At 47.2% G+C, this 16,948-nt stretch overlaps 2 protein-coding genes across 2 annotated transcripts in view; both read right to left on the bottom strand.

Moving 5' to 3' along the window:
• Nucleotides 1-16,948, bottom strand: part of Prkcsh (protein kinase C substrate 80K-H) — a 283,668-nt gene that overhangs the window by 121,167 nt on the left and 145,553 nt on the right. The window lies entirely within an intron of this gene.
• On the bottom strand, nucleotides 1,108-10,465 carry LOC127231314 (zinc finger protein 670-like). Its single transcript, XM_051196847.1, has 5 exons — nucleotides 10,215-10,465; nucleotides 5,263-5,440; nucleotides 3,159-3,285; nucleotides 2,746-2,803; nucleotides 1,108-2,056 (listed from the first exon to the last, which is right to left on the bottom strand). Exons 1-5 carry the CDS (start codon nucleotides 10,463-10,465, stop codon nucleotides 1,108-1,110), a joined length of 1,563 nt encoding a protein of 520 aa, XP_051052804.1.

Raw genomic sequence — 16,948 nt, 5'->3', positions numbered from 1 at the left:
CTAAAACACTTTAGGGGCTGAGGTAGGAGGATTGTTGTGTTCCAGGACATCCTAACAGCAAGATGTAATCAGAGAGAGAGAGAGAAATGGCTAGGCAAGATGGCTCAGCAGGTGAAGGTTCTTCTTGCTGCTAATCTTGATAATGTGAGCTCCACCCCTAGGACCTGTATAAAGGTGAAAGGAAAGAACAGAACTAATGCCCAGAGTTACCCTCTGACCTCCATACATGCCCACCACACAATAAAATTAAAAAACAACAAAAACCAGGTTGATTCCCACAGGCCTTGTTCTTATCAGGATTTTATGTGTACTATCACATTTTTACACACCACCCCAATGCCTCCTCCATAGACTGTAATCTGTCCCCTTGAGAAATCATCCATCTTTTTAAAATTCTGAGCATGTATATTGAGTGCAGAGCCTGCAGAGGCAGAAGAGAGCTTCAAATCCCCCATAGCTGAACTTACACAGACAGTTGTAAGATTTCTGACATGGGTGCTAACAACATAAATTAGGTTCTCTGAGAGGACAGCAAACATTCATAACTACTGAGCATCCCCCAACCCCTTTATTTGAGACAGGATTTTACTATGTAGACCTGGATAGCCTAGAACTCATTATATAGGCCAGGTTAGCCTTGAACTCACAGAGATTCATCTGCCTCTGTCTCTCAAGTACTGAGATTAAAGGCTTATGGTGCCCCTTTGAAACAGTGTCATGTAACCCAAACTGATTTCAGATTTGCTACGTAGCAGAGGTTGACCATGAACTTCCTGCTTCCACCTCCCAGTACTGGGATCTAGAAAGGACTGTGCCATCATGCCTAACATCTTCTATGTATCTTCTGACCCTCCTCAACAAAATATGCTGTTACACTTAGACACACACAAGTTGGTTTTTTTTGGTTTTTTAATAAGCTTTTTCCTTCAGCCTCTTCATGCATTCTCGATAAAATCTGAGTTTATGGCTTTCCCATATTCTCTAAACAGAGTTTCCCTCCAGTAATTCTTTTCTGTACCTAAACTAGATAGTAAAAGATTTTCTGATACCTGATGTGTCCTCAAATGACCAAACGTGAAAGCTTTCCCAGCTCTAGTCACAAGAATCCTATACAACATGAGCACTTTCATGCCTTAGAACCGCACTAGGAGAGCCAAAGGCTTTCCCACAGAATTTACATTTATAAGGCCCTATGCCAGTGTGCCTGATCATATGTCCTTGAAGGCCAGAATTAGAAATGAAGGTCTTCCCACACTGCTTACATTCATAGGGCTTTTCACCAGTGTGAGTTCTTTCATGTTTTTGAACTGAAGTTGAACAAATGAAGGCTTTCCCACAGTATTTACACAAAAAAGGTCTCTCTCCTGTGTGAGTGCGTTCATGTTTACTAAGTGCACTAGGTGAATTGAAGACTTTCCCACACTCCTTACATTTATAGGGTCCACCTCCAGTGTGCCTTATCATATGTCCTTTAAGGCCTGAAAGAGAGCTGAAGGCTCTCCCACACTCCTCACAGCTGAAGGGTTTCTCGCCAGTGTGAGTCCTTTGATGTCTTCGAACTGAGCCCCAACAACTGAAGGCTTTTCCACACTGTTCGCACTGGTAAGGCTTCTCTCCTGTGTGAATTCTTTGGTGGATTCTAAGTGAGCTGGGGTAGTGCAAGCCTTTTCCACACACGTTACATTTATGGGCTCCACCTTTAGCACGAATTACAACAAATTCACCAAGGCTGGTGAAAGGAAGGCGGTCTTCCTCGCGTTCCGGACACCCATAAGGCTTGTCTTCAGTGTGAGACTGGTCATTGATTTGGAAATGGTAATTACTGAAGGCTGTCTTACACTGCTTACATTCGTAATCATGTGCTTTCTGTCTAGTATGAGCACTGACGGTATTCCTGGGTGAGTGAGGCGTGAAGACTATTCCACACACACTACATTCACAGAGTGTTTCTCCAGTAGAACTTTTCTTTTTCAGATCATGGTCAAGAATTCTGCTGAAAGTTTCTCCACAATGGCTACCTTGCTTGCTGTCACCAAATCTCTCTATAATATGGTTTCTGTTGAGGAAAAAAAAAAAAAACAGAGCACATTACAAATGCTTTACTCACAATTTCATACTTACTGATATGTTTCAAATTCATATTTTTACTAGGGGATAAAGAGATATCTCAGCAGTTAAGTGTGTGCACTGTTCATTTTTAATGCTTTTGTTTTTATTTGATTTTATGTGTATAGGTGTTTTACCTATTTGCCTACATGTCTGTACACCACTGTGTGTGCCAGAAGAGAACATTGGACCCCTAGAACTTAACTCCAGCTCCAGAGGATTCTGATACCTCTGGCCTTTGTAGGCATGCTTGTGCACACACCCACATGTGCACATACACAGAGAGAGAGAGAGGAGAGAGAGAGGAGGTAAAGGTAAATAAACATGCAGATGGGTGGGTTTATTCTTTTAAAACATCATGACAAACTAAACATCTATGTGTGTGTATATGTGTGCATGTGCACCTGTGGAGGCCAGAGGCCAACCTCGGGTGTGTTCTTTGCTGTCTTATTTTCTGAGATAGGGTCTTCCACTTTACAAATAACTGGCCAGCGTGATTAGGCTGGCTGGCCACTCAGCCCCCCAGAAGCCTACCTATCTCCTCACACTTGCATAGAAGGCATTTTACCACCTGGACTACCAACCCAGCTCCCACGCTTCTTTTGTGGGACATTCCTTTCTGTTTTCAGCGAGAGTTACCTTAAGATTCTCCCCTGATTCCTGTACCAGTCTTCAATATTCTGGTCCCATCTTTCTCCTACAGCACAGAGGGGAGAAAACTGAATTATTACAGAGAATGTTATTAGCAATGATGCTATGGCTTTTTGTTTTGGTTTGGGTTGGTTTGGTTTGGGTTTGGGTTTTTCAAGACAGAGTTTCTCTGTGTAACAGCCCTAGCTGTCCTGGAACTCACTTTGTAGACCAGGCTGGCCTGGAACTCACAGAGATCTGCCTGCCTCTGCCTCTTGAGTGCTGGGATTAGAGGCATGCACCACCCTGCTGATGCTTTGTCTATTTATCAAAGTATTCCTTTCCACATTTCCAATTACAGGCCAGCACTAATGGGCAAAGCATGCTGTCTAATTGAGAAAGTAAGAAGCTGCCATCCTTACCCATAGAAGCCAAGTTCATAAAGATTTCCCCAACAACCTCTCTGTAAAGGTTCTTCTGGGAAGAATCCAGCAGAGCCCACTCATCCTGGGTGAAGTTCACAGTCACATCCTCGAAGGTCACCAAGTCCTGAAACACCCCAAATGTGTTTACAAGAGGAAGAGAGATATACATGTAGCACAAAGAACCTGTACTCAATCAATAAGACATTTGCATAAGTGGGCACAGAGATGGCAGATGGCTCAGCAGTTATGGAGCACGCTGCCCTTCAGAGTCCTGAGTTCAGTTCCCAGCACCCACACTGAGCTGGTCACAACGCCAGCTCCAAGCTATTTAACACCCTCGTCTAGCCTCCTTGCTGAGGGGAGAGGCAGCACACACAGCATATTCTAACATAGACATATACATAAAAACAAACCTCCCTTTAAAAAGACAATCACATACAATCCTATGGTCTCTACACTTTTAGTTTACGGTAAATGAATATGGTTACCAGAATTCTTACCTTAGTCCGCATTCACTTTCTTATAAATTATTGGCACCAAAACGCATGGAATGATCTGTACATTTTAACTGTTGGCTCGTCCATGCACCTGTGGAGGATGTCAGGTGCTATGCTCCACTACTCTCCATACCAAGACAATGGAAAGGCTGTCTCAGTTGCTTACATCTGTCCTCATGTACTTCCTGTCTACTATGAGCATTGATGGTATTCCTGGATGAGTGAGTTCAGGGCTTCTCACCGAACCCTAAGCTTACCATTTTCCAGCTGTGCTGGCTGACTAGCCAGTGAGCCCCAGACCATGTCTCCATCCCCAGCACTGGGATCACAGGCATAAGCCATACTAAGACTTTAGATGGATGCTAGGGGCCCAGACTCAGGACTTGATGCTTCCACACACTCACCTCACCCACTGAGCCTTCTGTCTCCCTAGCTGGTTTGTTGGCTTTAGACAGTGTCCAGCTCTGTTACCCCAGGCCAGCCTCCAGCTCATGATCTCCCTGCCAGTCCTCTCAAAGGCTGGGACTGTGGCTGGTGCCACCATGTCTGACTTATTGACAGATTTATCACAAGCATAGTTTTTCTTTTCCTCTCTGCCCACTTTAAAATTGTACAAGATGGGCTGGAGAGATGACCCAGCAGTTGAGAGTACTGGCTGCTCTTGAAGAGGACCCAGGTTCAGTTTCCAGCACCTACATGGTGACTCACAACTGCTTGTGAGTCGGGTTCCAGGAGTTCTGGTACCCTTTCTGTCCTGTAAGAGTGAAGTATGATGCACAGACATACATGCTGGTAAAAACACCATAAGATAAAAATGAACTCTCAAACATACGATTGTGCAAGGAAATCATCAGGAAGACAGACAGAAGATAGAAATGAGAAGCAAGAGCCCTCTGACCCTACAAAATCCTCATGGCGCTGAGCCTTACAGCAGCCTCCACTCCGTCCACTCCCATTTCCTCATAAGACACATGTTAAGACAAGGCTCCTGGTAGAGCCACAGGCCCCTGCTGAGAAAGAGAAGAGATTCACAGCTATGTTCCTCTCAATTTTTGAAATTGCATTTATTTACTGGGGTATACATGCCATAGAGGATGTGGAGGTCAGAGGACAAGCTTGTGGGAGTAATCTCTCCTTTCATCGTGTGGGCCTTGGGTATTATCTCCGTTACTTTTTTATTGCTGTACTAAGACACCATAACCCGTGAACTTACTGAAGAAAGAGTTTATTGGGGCTTACAGTTTCAGAGAGTAAGTTCATAACCATTGCAAGGGACTCAGGCGGTACGCTGGCCTGCCCCTGTCACCTGGCAGAATGCACTCAGGCAGTACCCTGGCCAACCCAGGGTTCCATGGAGGTGCAAAGGACCCCTTTAAGAGAAAGACCCCACCACTTACGGTCTTTCTGCCTGCTCATCTCTACCTACTCTCTTCTCTTTCCCGCTCTTCTCTTTCCACTCTCATTCCTGCTCTTCTCTCTTTCCCGCTTTTCCCCTAGGGCAAACTGGACTTTTCCTGTCTCCCTCTTCTCTCCTGTCCTCTTTCTCGGTCTGTGTGTCTCTTTACCTCTTTTCCCTTCCCCCTTCCTGGTTGGCCAACGCCTACCCCTTCTTTTGCTCCCTTTCCCTGTAAACTCCACGTGGGTTTGTTGAGTAAACTCCACGTGGGGGTTTGTTGAGTTTGTTTCATCGCCCGCAGGAGCTGCAGCAAAACAGCAGGCATCACGCTGGGCAGCAAGACAATAGGCAGGTACAGTGCCAGGCGGCAGCTGAGAGCGTATGCCCTTATCCACAAGGGTTCAGAAGGAGAGATGAGAAAAAGGCTCAGTCTCTTCCGACAAGGCCACACCCCTCAGTCCCTCCCAAAGTCCCACCAACCAGGGACCAAGTATTCAAACATATGAGCCTATGGGGGCCATTCTCCTTCAAACCAACACAGGGCTTAATCTCAGGTTACTAGGTTTGGTGGCAAGTACCTTTACCTGCTGGGTATCTTGCTAGCCTAACAGCTCCAATTCTTTCTTTCTTTCTTTCTTTCTTTCTTTCTTTCTTTCTTTCTTTCTTTCTTTTGGTTTTTCGAGACAGGGGTTCTCTGTGTTACTTTGGAACCTGTCCTGGAACTCTCTGTAGACCAGACTGACCTCAAACTCACAGAGATCCGCCTGCCTCTGCCTCCCAAGTGCTGGGACTAAAGGCATGGGCCACCAACGGCTGGCCCCACAGCATCAATTTCTGACATAGCTGAATGGGCATCACAATGTGATGGTAAATGGACCCACAATTACAAAATACCTGTTAGAAGGCAGGGCAGGCATGGTGGGACACAGCGGTAATCCCAGCACTCAGAAGGTTCAAACAGGAGGGCTGCGATGAGTGTGAGGCCAGCCAAATCTGGTTGTGGTAGTGCATGCATATAAGAAGTGCAGGAGGATCTTGAAGGCCAGTTTAAGCTACACTTGAGGTTAAAGAGAGGGCTCAGTAGCTACAGGGCTTGCTTGCTTGCTACAGAAGCATGGGGTGCTGAGTTCATATCCCCAGTACCCACGTAAAAAGACAGGTATGGCAACACAAGCTTGTACCAGCACCAGTGTGGGTGTGGAGACAGGAGGATACCAGGGACTTGTTGGCCGTTTAGCCAGTATAGCCAAAATGGCAAGCCAACCATCTTAAAAATAAGGTAAAGTGACTGAGAAAAGCAACCAATGTTAAAATCTTGGGGGGGGGGGCAGTGAGATGGCTCAGCATCTAACTAACTGCCAAGTCTGACAACTTGAGTTCAATTCCCTGAGGCCACATGGTAGGAGATAAGTCACTCCCACAAGCTGTGCTCTGATCTACACATCCACAGGGGTAAGAGGAAAATGTAATAAATACCTTTTTATTAAACGCCTGAGGTAGTAAAGGAGGGGGACTACCATGAGTTAGGACAGCCTTCCCTGAATAGTGAGATGGAGGCCAGACTGAGTTGTGGTGGTTTAAATAAGAATGGCTCTCAGGGCTGGAGAGATGGCTCAATGGTTAAGAGCACTGGCTGCTCTTCCATGGGACCTACCTTCGATTCCCAGCATCCACATGGCAGCTCACAACTGTCTATAACTCCAGTTCTAGGGGATCCAACATGCTCACACAGACAAATATGCACATAAAATTAATTTTTAAAAAAAAGCTCCCACAGACTCAAATATTCGAATGCTTAGTCACAGGGAGTAGCACCTCTTGAAAAGGATTAGGAGGTGTGGCCTTGTTGGAAGCAGAGTATCACTAGGGAGTGGGCTCTGAGTTTCAAAAAGCCCACACCCAGCCCAGTGTCTCAGAGCCAGCAGATCAGGATGTCTCTCTCAGCTTCTACTCCAGTCCAACACATGCCACCAGGCTCCCCATAATGATAATTATGATAATGATAATCTCTGAAACTGTAAGCAAGCCCCAAATGTTTTCTTTTAGCCTTGGTCATTGTGTCTCTTCACAGTAATAGAACACTGACTAGGACAGTTACAGAGTAATAAAGTTTAAAAAAAAAAAAAAACAAAACACTGAGAATAGATGGTGTAGGTCCGGTGGTTTGAATTGCTGCAGTGAATGTGGAGGGCAGGCACTGGAGTTAGCAAACTGTACAGAGACACGGGAATAGTGACAGGAAGAGATGCAGAGGGGGCCTGCAGGTGTGTCATGCCTCCAAGAAGACCACCTTTTATGAATCCCCCAGTTCTGTCTGGTACAGTGTTTCCAGCTTCTTCTGAATGAGGCTCAGGTGGACTACAGGATTCCCCACGCTGACCTCTTGGGTATGTTATCTTTGCCGCTTCCTTAACCCAAAATGAAATCCCACTGCACCAACATTTGCCAAGGTACAGAAACCATGGCCTTCACAGGCTTCCCTGTGCACTACCCTGTGGATACAAAATGGAAGCCTGAGAGCTGGGGCCTCACTGGATTGTAGTGTTGCCTAGCAAGAAGCCCTGGGTTTGCCCTCCAGCATCCATGAACTAACTTAAAAAAAAAAAAAAAAACAATTTTGGAAGTAGGCACAGGAGGATCAAGAGTTCAAGATTGGCCTGAAGAGATGGTTCTTTTGTTAAGAGCACTTGTTACTCTTTCAAAGGACCTGGGTTCTGTGCCAAGCATGGAGGCTCACTACTGTCCCTAATTCCATTTCCTGGGGAATCCCAGCGCCACCTTCTGATCTTTTTAGGAACCAGACATAAAGTGGTACAGACATAAAAATAATCTTAAAATAAAAATAATCTTAAAAACTTTTTTGTTTTGTTTTATTTTGCTTTGGTTTTTGGTTTTTTTGAGACAAGGTTTCTCTGTGTAGCCCTGGCTGTCCTGGAACTTGCTCTGTAGACCAAACTGACCTTGAACTCAAAGAGTCACCTTCCTCGGTCTCCTTTGCGTTGGAATTAAAGGTCTGTGCCTCCACTACCCAGGAAAAAAAAATTAACAAAAAAAGAAAGTTCAGAGTCATCCTTGATTATAAGAGTTTGAGGCCAACCTGGGCTACTTGAAAACCTATTGTCATCCATCCTTGGGGGGGGGGGAGAACTAAATTCATAAACCTATTGATAGGGGTGTCCTCTGTATGCTGTGACTAGGTGTTTGTCTTGCTGGTTAATGAATAAAGCTGTTTTGGCCAATGGAAAGGCAGAATTTATCTAGTCGGGAATTCTGAACAAAGAGGCAGGGAGAAGGAGACAGAGAAAGATGCTATTTGGCTGACAGGGAGGCAGATGACAGGGCATCACCTAGGTAAGCCAAGGACACCTGATAACACACAGATTAATAGAAATGGATTAATAATTAAGAGAGCTAGCCAGTAAGAAATCTAAACTGAGCCAATGACCAAATAATTATAAACATATATTAAATCTCTGAGTGGTTATTTCAGCAGCTGTGGGGACTTGGTGGGCTGAAAGAAACTGGTCCAGTATGACCAAGATAGATGGAAAAATTGTACCAATTCAACCTATGTTTACCAAAGCCATGCTTTTTTAAAATAAGCAAATGCACATAAATAAGACACAAATTTGTTTTTCCCAGAGACCTACTGTGAAGCCAGTCTTATTGGCATAAATATCTCCATTTTTCAGGGTTCTGCAAGGTGGGTATAAACAGCAGCATGCTGGCACACCTACAGGCAAGCCTCCCAGGAAGAATCCATTGGGCCGTCCATCCCAGGTCTCAGCAGCTGACACACTAGGAGGCTGGGGTGGGGAATGTAAGGCAGGGCCACCAAGTTTCAGTATTAAATAAATTCATTTTTACATGTATAGGTATTTTGTCTGCATGTGTGTCTGAAGGAGACAGACCCCCCAGGAACGGGATTTACAGACAGTTGAGAACAATTGTGTGGATGCTGGAATTAAAACCTGGGTCCTCTGTAAGAGTATCCAGTGCTTTTAATCATTGAGCCATCTCTCCAGCCCTCTGTTTCACTTTTTAATGAAATGTACACTTTTCCTGATTTTAGGAAAAGACTGTATTTGTCTTTCAATGTCTTTTTATTTAAATACTTGCTTTTACTGAGAAACTGAGGCTCGAATAAATAAGTAAAGCCCTTAAAGGTGACACCCCACAGGGAAAGGCAATACTCATAAGGGGTTGTATCTAGACAGCAAATGACCCAGAAAAAGTTTGGGGGGAAAAAACCCCTTATGGTATCTGTGCCTGGAATAGACACTGGATCCCTTTCATTCATGAGCTACCAGGGCACCTGGAGGGCCATGAGCTTGTTTCCAGATCACTGAGGAGTGTGGTCCTATTAGTTTTGCTGTAGACAGCACCTGTCACAAAAGTCATGATGGTACAAATAGATCACCTGTGTTGTCCCATGCATCTTAGAAAACACATTTCCAGAAAGCTTCCTGTCATGCAAGCAGCCAATAAGGCAAAACTTTAGGCTTTGTAACAGCTATTCAACCAAGCTTGATGTGCTATACCTGTAATCCCAACACTCGGAAGCTGAGACAGGATTATTAGTTTGGGACCATCCTTAATTGCATAAAAAATACACACATGCTAAAAGCAAACAAAAGACTGGAGATGCAGGTCAATGATAAAGCTTAAAGCCCTTGGGTTCTATCCTCAGTACCGCAAACATCAGTCAGCCAACCAAACCAACCTTTGACCTAAAGAAAAATTGTCATTAGAATGTGTGTTAAAAATGCAGAAACGTCACCAGCTGAGATAGCACAGGTCTGTAATAGCAATACTTGGGATTTGAGAATTAGGGGCCCCTGCGAATGAGGAGTTAAATTCAGCATCAGAAGACTGCTGACCAACATACAGGAAGCTCTGGGTTCTATCCCCAGCACCACTTAAACCCAAGCCAGACGGGACCTATTAAGAATGTGAGAACGAGTAGGAGGGGAGGGGTGAAAATGAGAAAGAAAAGGGGGCAAGGACAAGGAGAGAGGGAGCTCTTCTAGGAGATGTGAAAAGGGGAACAAGAAACGAAGGTCTTCGTTGGCAGCAGAATTTGAAAAGCTAGCCTGGAATAGGATCTCTAATTTGAGACTGCCGGTAAATCTGAACAACACAGGGGGAATCTGCCCCCACTCAGGGAGCAGGGATGGACTGGGGACCCTCGGGCAGCAGCTCCTCCTGCACTCGACACAGTCGGGATCTTGTTGCCGCCCCGCCCAGCGCACGGCAGAAGCCGCAGCCTGGACAGACTGAGCCAAAACGAAGACAAGGGGTGTGGGGATTGAGAGGGGGGCAAGCAGCAAACTCAGCGCAGACTCCTGAGTGACGCAAGGCTGCCTCACGCAGCAGTTGTTTCCATCTCCATCTCCGGTTGCACTCACCATCCCGTTGCCCAGAAGGTCCTAGTGACGCTCATCTACAGGTTCCGGGTTCTCTTCTGGGCAGTGTAGGGCACTGAGGGATTTAGAGAGGCCGAGCAGGCAACTACAGGGACAGACCCACCCAAATAAGAGCCTCTGTCTCTTTGGTAGCTTTGCGGGGCGCACCGCCCCTTCCAGCGATGTGTCTCATTGGACAGTTACTGCAGTTCCCGCCCTGTCACCCTGAGGATAGAGGGAAAAGAATAAGGATAAATCATGTATGCTTTCTCTAGGTCCTAGATCCCTAAGTCTCAAACTGATTGGGGCAGCTGAGGAGAAACATAAGCAAACTCTCTTAGCTTTTTTCTTTTTGTAATTGAGACCAGGTCTCATGAAAGCCAGTCTGGCCTCGATGAACTTCAGTAGCCAAGGATGAACTTGAACCCCTGATCCTGGGTTTATGCTTTGTTGGAGGTGTTACCTAGAGAGAGCCTTGTGCATGGCAGCCAACCACTTTACCAATGGGACTACACCCCCCCAGTTCCCTGTCCCTTTTGCCTCTCCTTTTTTTCTTTTTTGTTTTGTTTGTTTGCTTGCTTGCTTGCTTTGTTTTTATTGTTTTTCGAGACAGGGTTTCTCTGTATTGCTTTGGAGCCTGTCCTGGAACTCACTCTGTAGATCAGGCTAGCCTCGAACTCTCAGAGATCTGCCTCTCTCTGTCTCCCAAGTGCTGGGACTAAAGGCGTGTGCCACCAATGCCCGGCCTTACCTCTCCCTTTTTTATAAGAGAACTGGGTCTCCTGAGTACAAGAATTTTATTCATGGGCTACCAGAACACCTGGCAGGCCCTGAGATTGTTTCCAGATCACTAAGGAGTGTGACCTTATTAGCTCTGCTGTATATGACTCCTGACACAAAGGTTGTGATGGTATCCATAGAGCACCTGTGTTATCTATCAGGAACCAGGAGGCTGCTTTATCCACCTCAAACTAGCAAAAAAATTAGATAGGGATTTATGCAGCAGACGTGAAAATGGAAACAGACCTCCACTGAAGTGGACTGTCTAATTAGAACAGTGAAGGGCTGCAGTCGGAGACTTGGGGTTGCATAGGGAATCAAAAGGAACTTTGGGTTGGACAGCCCATCTGTACATCTGTTTCCTTGCAGTCTGTAAACAGTATATACAGAAGAAGGTTATATGTTATCTTATGAGGAAGGAGTTGCCCCAGCTCCTAACTACCTGCAAATGTTATTAGCAGGTCAACTTTCATGTCTCAAGTTTCTCTGCTCGCTTGCCTGAGGTTTTTAGTCAACCAATAACCTAGGAGACACCAACTTTTCATTACTAAGAGCATGCAAAAATGTCTGATGAGAACTGGAGATGTAGCTCAGTTGGCAGAGTCCTTGCCTAGAATTCAAGAAGCCCTAGGTTTGATCCCCATCAATGGTATTTAAAAGAATAAAAAGAATAAAAAGTGTGATGGAGCACGCCTTTAATCTCAGCCTTCCAGCGGAAGAGGCAGGTAGATATCTTGAGTCCGAGGCTACACTGATCAATATATCAAGTTCCAGGCCATCCAGGGCTACACAGACTAAGTTTCAAATAAATAATATTTTTTATTATTACTGGAGGGGCAAAGTGCACTATGACATGGGTGTGACATGCTTTTTTTAAATGTGTATGAGTATTTTGCCTGCATGTATGTCTGTGCACTGTATGGATGCCTGGTGGGGGCCAGAAGAGGACATTGGATCCTCTGGGAACTAGTGTTACAGATGGTTGTGAACTTGTATGTGGTGCTGAAGAGCATCCAGAGTTCCTTCCAGCAGAGCTGGCTCTCCAATCTCCAGGGGACAGCCCCTGGGAATTAGCTCAGGTCACCAGGCTTGCATAGCCAACACTCCTATCCCTGAGCTCTCACCGAGCCTGACAGCTAAACTTTTGGGATCAAAAATACAAAATCCCACCCTCTGCTCACACCAGCATCACTCTTCGGAGGTGTCGTTAGACCTCAGGAGCCTTCTCACCTCACACTCCACCTTCCAACTCATTTTTATATCCCATCAGTACTTCTAAGCACTACCCCTTGGGGAGGCCAATGAAGACTTGGATCTCCCATGACATATCTGACAGTCTCTTGTCTTTACAAAACTTGTTTCAAATAGACAAATAGAACCTGTTTGCTCCAGTATTTCTTACTGAAGTCATGGCTCCCCCCTCCACCCACACCCACACACTGGTGTTTTACATACACTTCACAGTGAACCATTCTCACCTCTTCCATGACAGAGAGGTGCCTCACTATTCTTCAAATAGTTGCTGAAAAGTCCCTTCAGTTTGTCCAGAGGGCGAAGGGAAGGCCTCTGGAGGACAGAGCTGTGGACAAGACTGCTTCCTGTACTGCTGGACAACTCAAAGGAGGGATAGAGGGGGAACAAGGGCCAACCAGTCACCCACACACCCACGTGGGCTCCTCCTGCCCGTGACCAGGAGCCTCCACATAATCTGCCCTATCCCAAGGCTCAGACTGCATGGAACTAAGGCAAGTTGCTCAAGGGCAAGCCCAGACAGTGGGAAGGTTTGGAGCAGGCAGCCCCATCTCCACGGCCCCTCTCCCAACTGGAACTTGAGTTCCCTAAAGCTACATTCTCTGAAGATTTATTTTTAATAATATGTATGTCAGTACCTGGGTATGTGCACAAGTGCTATTGTCTGGGGAGGCAGATAAAGGGCATTGAGTTACAACAACAGTGAGCCACCCTTGTCACTGGAAACCACTCGTCTTCGGCCAGAGCAGTACTCATTCTGTGCTGGTTAATTTTATCAAGCTGATTAGCTGATTAGAATGGGGAGGCTCACGGAGTTGCTGTCATCTGACTAGCCTGTGAGTATGTCTACAGCACATTGTAATTTCTGACTAACATAGAAGGGCCCAGGGCACTCATCCCTGGATGAGTGAGCCTGGACTGAAAGGTAGCTGAGCGTGAGCTGGAGGCAAGCCAGTGAGCAGCATTCCTTCATGACTCCAGGCTCCTACCTCAGGTGCCTGCCCCGACTGCCCTCAATTATGAATTAGAATATTAAAGTGGAAGCCAAATAAACCCTTTCTTCCCCCAAGAGGCTTCTGGTCAGTGTTTATCACAGCAATAGAAAACAAACCAGGACGCTGGGCATTGGTGGCACTCACCTTTAATCCCAGCACTTGGGAGGCAGAGGCAGGAGGATCTCTGTGAATACCAGGACAGGCTCCAAAGCTACACAGAGAACACAGAGAAATCCTGTCTCAAAGAAAACAAAAACAAACCTAGGAGCTGAGAACACTAGCTGTTCTTGAAGAAGGCCCAGGTTCAGATCCCAGCACCCACATGACATGGTGGCTCATATTAACTCTAACTCCAGTTCCAGGGGATCTGATGCCACCTTCTGACCCTGGAGTACACTACATGAACATGGTGCAAAGTACTCATAAAGAACAAAAATCCAAAAAATTTTTCTAAGCAAACTGTTAGCCTGAGGCATCTCTTCCAGGCCCTTGACTGCTTCCCAGGTGTCTGGAATTTGGGGGGTGGGGGTGTCACAGGTTCTGGTATTCCAGATTCTGTGTCCAAGCCTCGACCATTAGGAACAGAGAAAGAGCCCACAACTTCCTCACCCGTTCTTTGAACTTTCCTTCAAGCATGGGCAGACTGACTTTCGGCCCACAAGCACCTTTTTTCCTTTCTCCCCCAACCCAAGACTTTGTGTTTATTTTTGGTGTTATAAACCGGGCACAGTGCTTGTGGAGGCAGGTCCTCTGAAGCTGCAGGTACAGGTGGCTGTGAGGAAGGTCAGAGGAGTCCCGGCTGGGAGAACAGGTGTGGTGGTTGAGTAAGAGCAGCCCCGTAAACTCATGTTTGCATGCCTGTGCTATATCAACTCTGCAAATCTGTGTGGGCTTTCATCTCAACTCCTTTAATAGGAATCCAAGAACCAGGAAAGGCATCCCTGATCTTGACCATGACCTTCACCACCTGGTAACACCTGATACCAAAAAAATTAACTTTATAAAATCAGATTTTTCTCTTTAAAAAAAGCTTTAGTGTGTGTGTGTGTGTGTGTGTGTGTGTGTGTGTGTGTGTGTGTGTGTGTAAGTGCCCAGAGTCCAGAGGAGGGAGTCAGATCCCCTGGAGCTGGAATTACAGGCACTTGTGAACCACCAACATGGGTACTGAGAACTGAACTGCTCCTTTTCAAGAGCAGCTGGTGCAAGAAACCGCTGAGATTTCTGCCCAGCCACAAACTCAGAACTGGGGTAAGTATTTAATATTTCCAGCTTCCAGATATTGACAGTTTTATCTATCACAGTAGTTCTAATGAATCTCCAACAATTTTCCATTCAGTTCCTCTCAGTCATCCCTAAGACTTTACCATTCACCTAGAAGCTGAAACAATTCCAAATTATCATTTGTGACAGTTTCACTATTAGCCTTGGCTGGCCTGGAACTCACTCTGTAGATCAAGCTGCCTCAAATGTGTGGAATTTGCCTCCTTATCTCTGCCTCCCAAGTTCTGGGATTAAAGGTATGTGCCACCAAGCCCAGCTTCCAAATGACTAATACATAAATGAATGGAATAAAAATTAGTCTTTAGGGGCTGGGTAGTTGGTAGAGTGCTGGCTGGGCACGCGTGAAAACCAGGGCTCTTCCCCAGCATCATACAGACAGATGGGTGTGCTTGCCTATCTATAATCTGAGCACTCAGGTGGAGGCTGGAGAGTAAGGTCAGGGCCATCCTGCCCCCAGTTTGAGGTTAGTCTGAACTAAAAAAGACAGAAAGTTAATGAAATAAGCAGCTGGACGATGCCTCAGGAGTTAAGAGCACATACTTTACTTGCTATCCTCGCAGAGAACCCAAATTCAGCACCCCTGTCAGACAGCTCACAATGGCCTGTACCTCCAGCTCCAGGAGATGCAACACTCTCTCGTGGCCTCTCTGGGCACCCACACTCAAGTGCACATACCCACACCCAGACATATAATTAAAACTTAAAAAGAAGAGAAATAGTCTTCGGATAAAGACTGGTGGTGTTCCTCTGGCGGGACATTTTATTCAAAGTGTTATTCTGCTATGACAGAATCTTCAGTCCATGAAGCTCCAGCGCAAGAGTGACTCATCGCAGGGGGGAGAGGGGGAGAGCGGGCGCTGCATTAATTATGTCTGAAGAGCTTCAGCCCCATCCAGGTCCACAGGTGGAAGAACACATATACTGGCACAGTGACCGGCAAGAGTAGGCTGTAGAAACACAGGCTGCTGGCGCTGGCGCAGCCCTGGGGGAAGCCTTCCTCCACAGAGGCAGAGTAGAACAAGCCTGCCAGCGACACAAGCGGGATGAGGACAGTCAGGGTGGGCAGAGACGGGAACATCCTCCTCCCTTCTTAAGAGATGCACAGTGTCTTCAAAGTTCTGCTCTTGTGCTGGTCCCAGCTTCTCATTCACCCAGGCATGTGGCAATGCCTCCCGAGGACACACAAGGGACCCCAGCAGCCCCAGGCCGGAGGTTCGTGCTCCTCAGCTTCGTTCTGATCCCATCCACCGTCACAGGCAGCGACTGCAGATGACCCACATGTGCCCCGCAGAGCAGGGTAAAGGATTCTTAACTGTATGAGAAAAGTGCAACTGAGTGACAAGAGGGGAAGGACAGGGAGGGAGAGGAAAGGAAGGGTACAGAAGAGCAGCCTGCAACCCCAGTACTGAGCAGGTTAGAGACAGGGAGCCTGCTGGGACCTGCAGGCTGGCCTAGAACTTGTGGTCCTCCTCCATCAGTGTCCCCAAGCCACCATACCTGACTTTGGGAAGTAAGCAACTTGAAAAGTAAAATGCAGGGCAGGTGGATGTTGTTTTTGTGAATTGGGGAAGTGTAATGGGGCCTACAAGCCCAGATTCACTTCACACGAAGACAGACCTCAGCATCCGAGTGGATGCTTCCCACACGCCGAGGGCCGACCGGCTGGGGTCTGGGGTCTGGCCCCGGAACCAGCAGCCTCATCACGAGCTGCCGGCCGTCACTGCAGAAATCGAAGGCGGCGCCAGCCCTGGGCCCACAGGGCCGCGAAGGGGTCCCGGGCTCCCGCTGCCGCCTCTGGCCGGCCGGCCGACACGGACGACGGCCGGGCGGGCAGAGCCGAGCGGAGCCGGGCAGAGCAGAGCCGAACAGAAGCCGGACAAGCCGAACCCGGCCCAGCCAAGCGAACCAGCCAGGGGAGCCGAACCGGAGGCGTCCGTGGCACGGACCTACCTGGCGCGAGGCGGCCGCCCACAGCCCCGCCCCACCCGGGTCCAACAGCTACTCCACCCGTGTGTCGGGACCTCCAGACCCTGCACTCACCATTCGCCCGCCCACACCGCTCCCGTTCCTGGCGGCGCCCAGCCGTGACCGTCACCGCTCCACGGGGGCGGGGCACCCTCGCCAGCGACCGAGCGAGAAACCCAGATCCCGCGATGGAGCCGACCCGCGCGCGCTCATTGGA

Source organism: Phodopus roborovskii, unplaced genomic scaffold (assembly GCF_943737965.1).
Source record: "Phodopus roborovskii unplaced genomic scaffold, PHOROB, whole genome shotgun sequence".
In the NCBI taxonomy this organism is placed as follows: Eukaryota; Metazoa; Chordata; class Mammalia; order Rodentia; family Cricetidae; genus Phodopus; species Phodopus roborovskii.
This window is presented reverse-complemented; position numbering and strand designations above follow the sequence as displayed.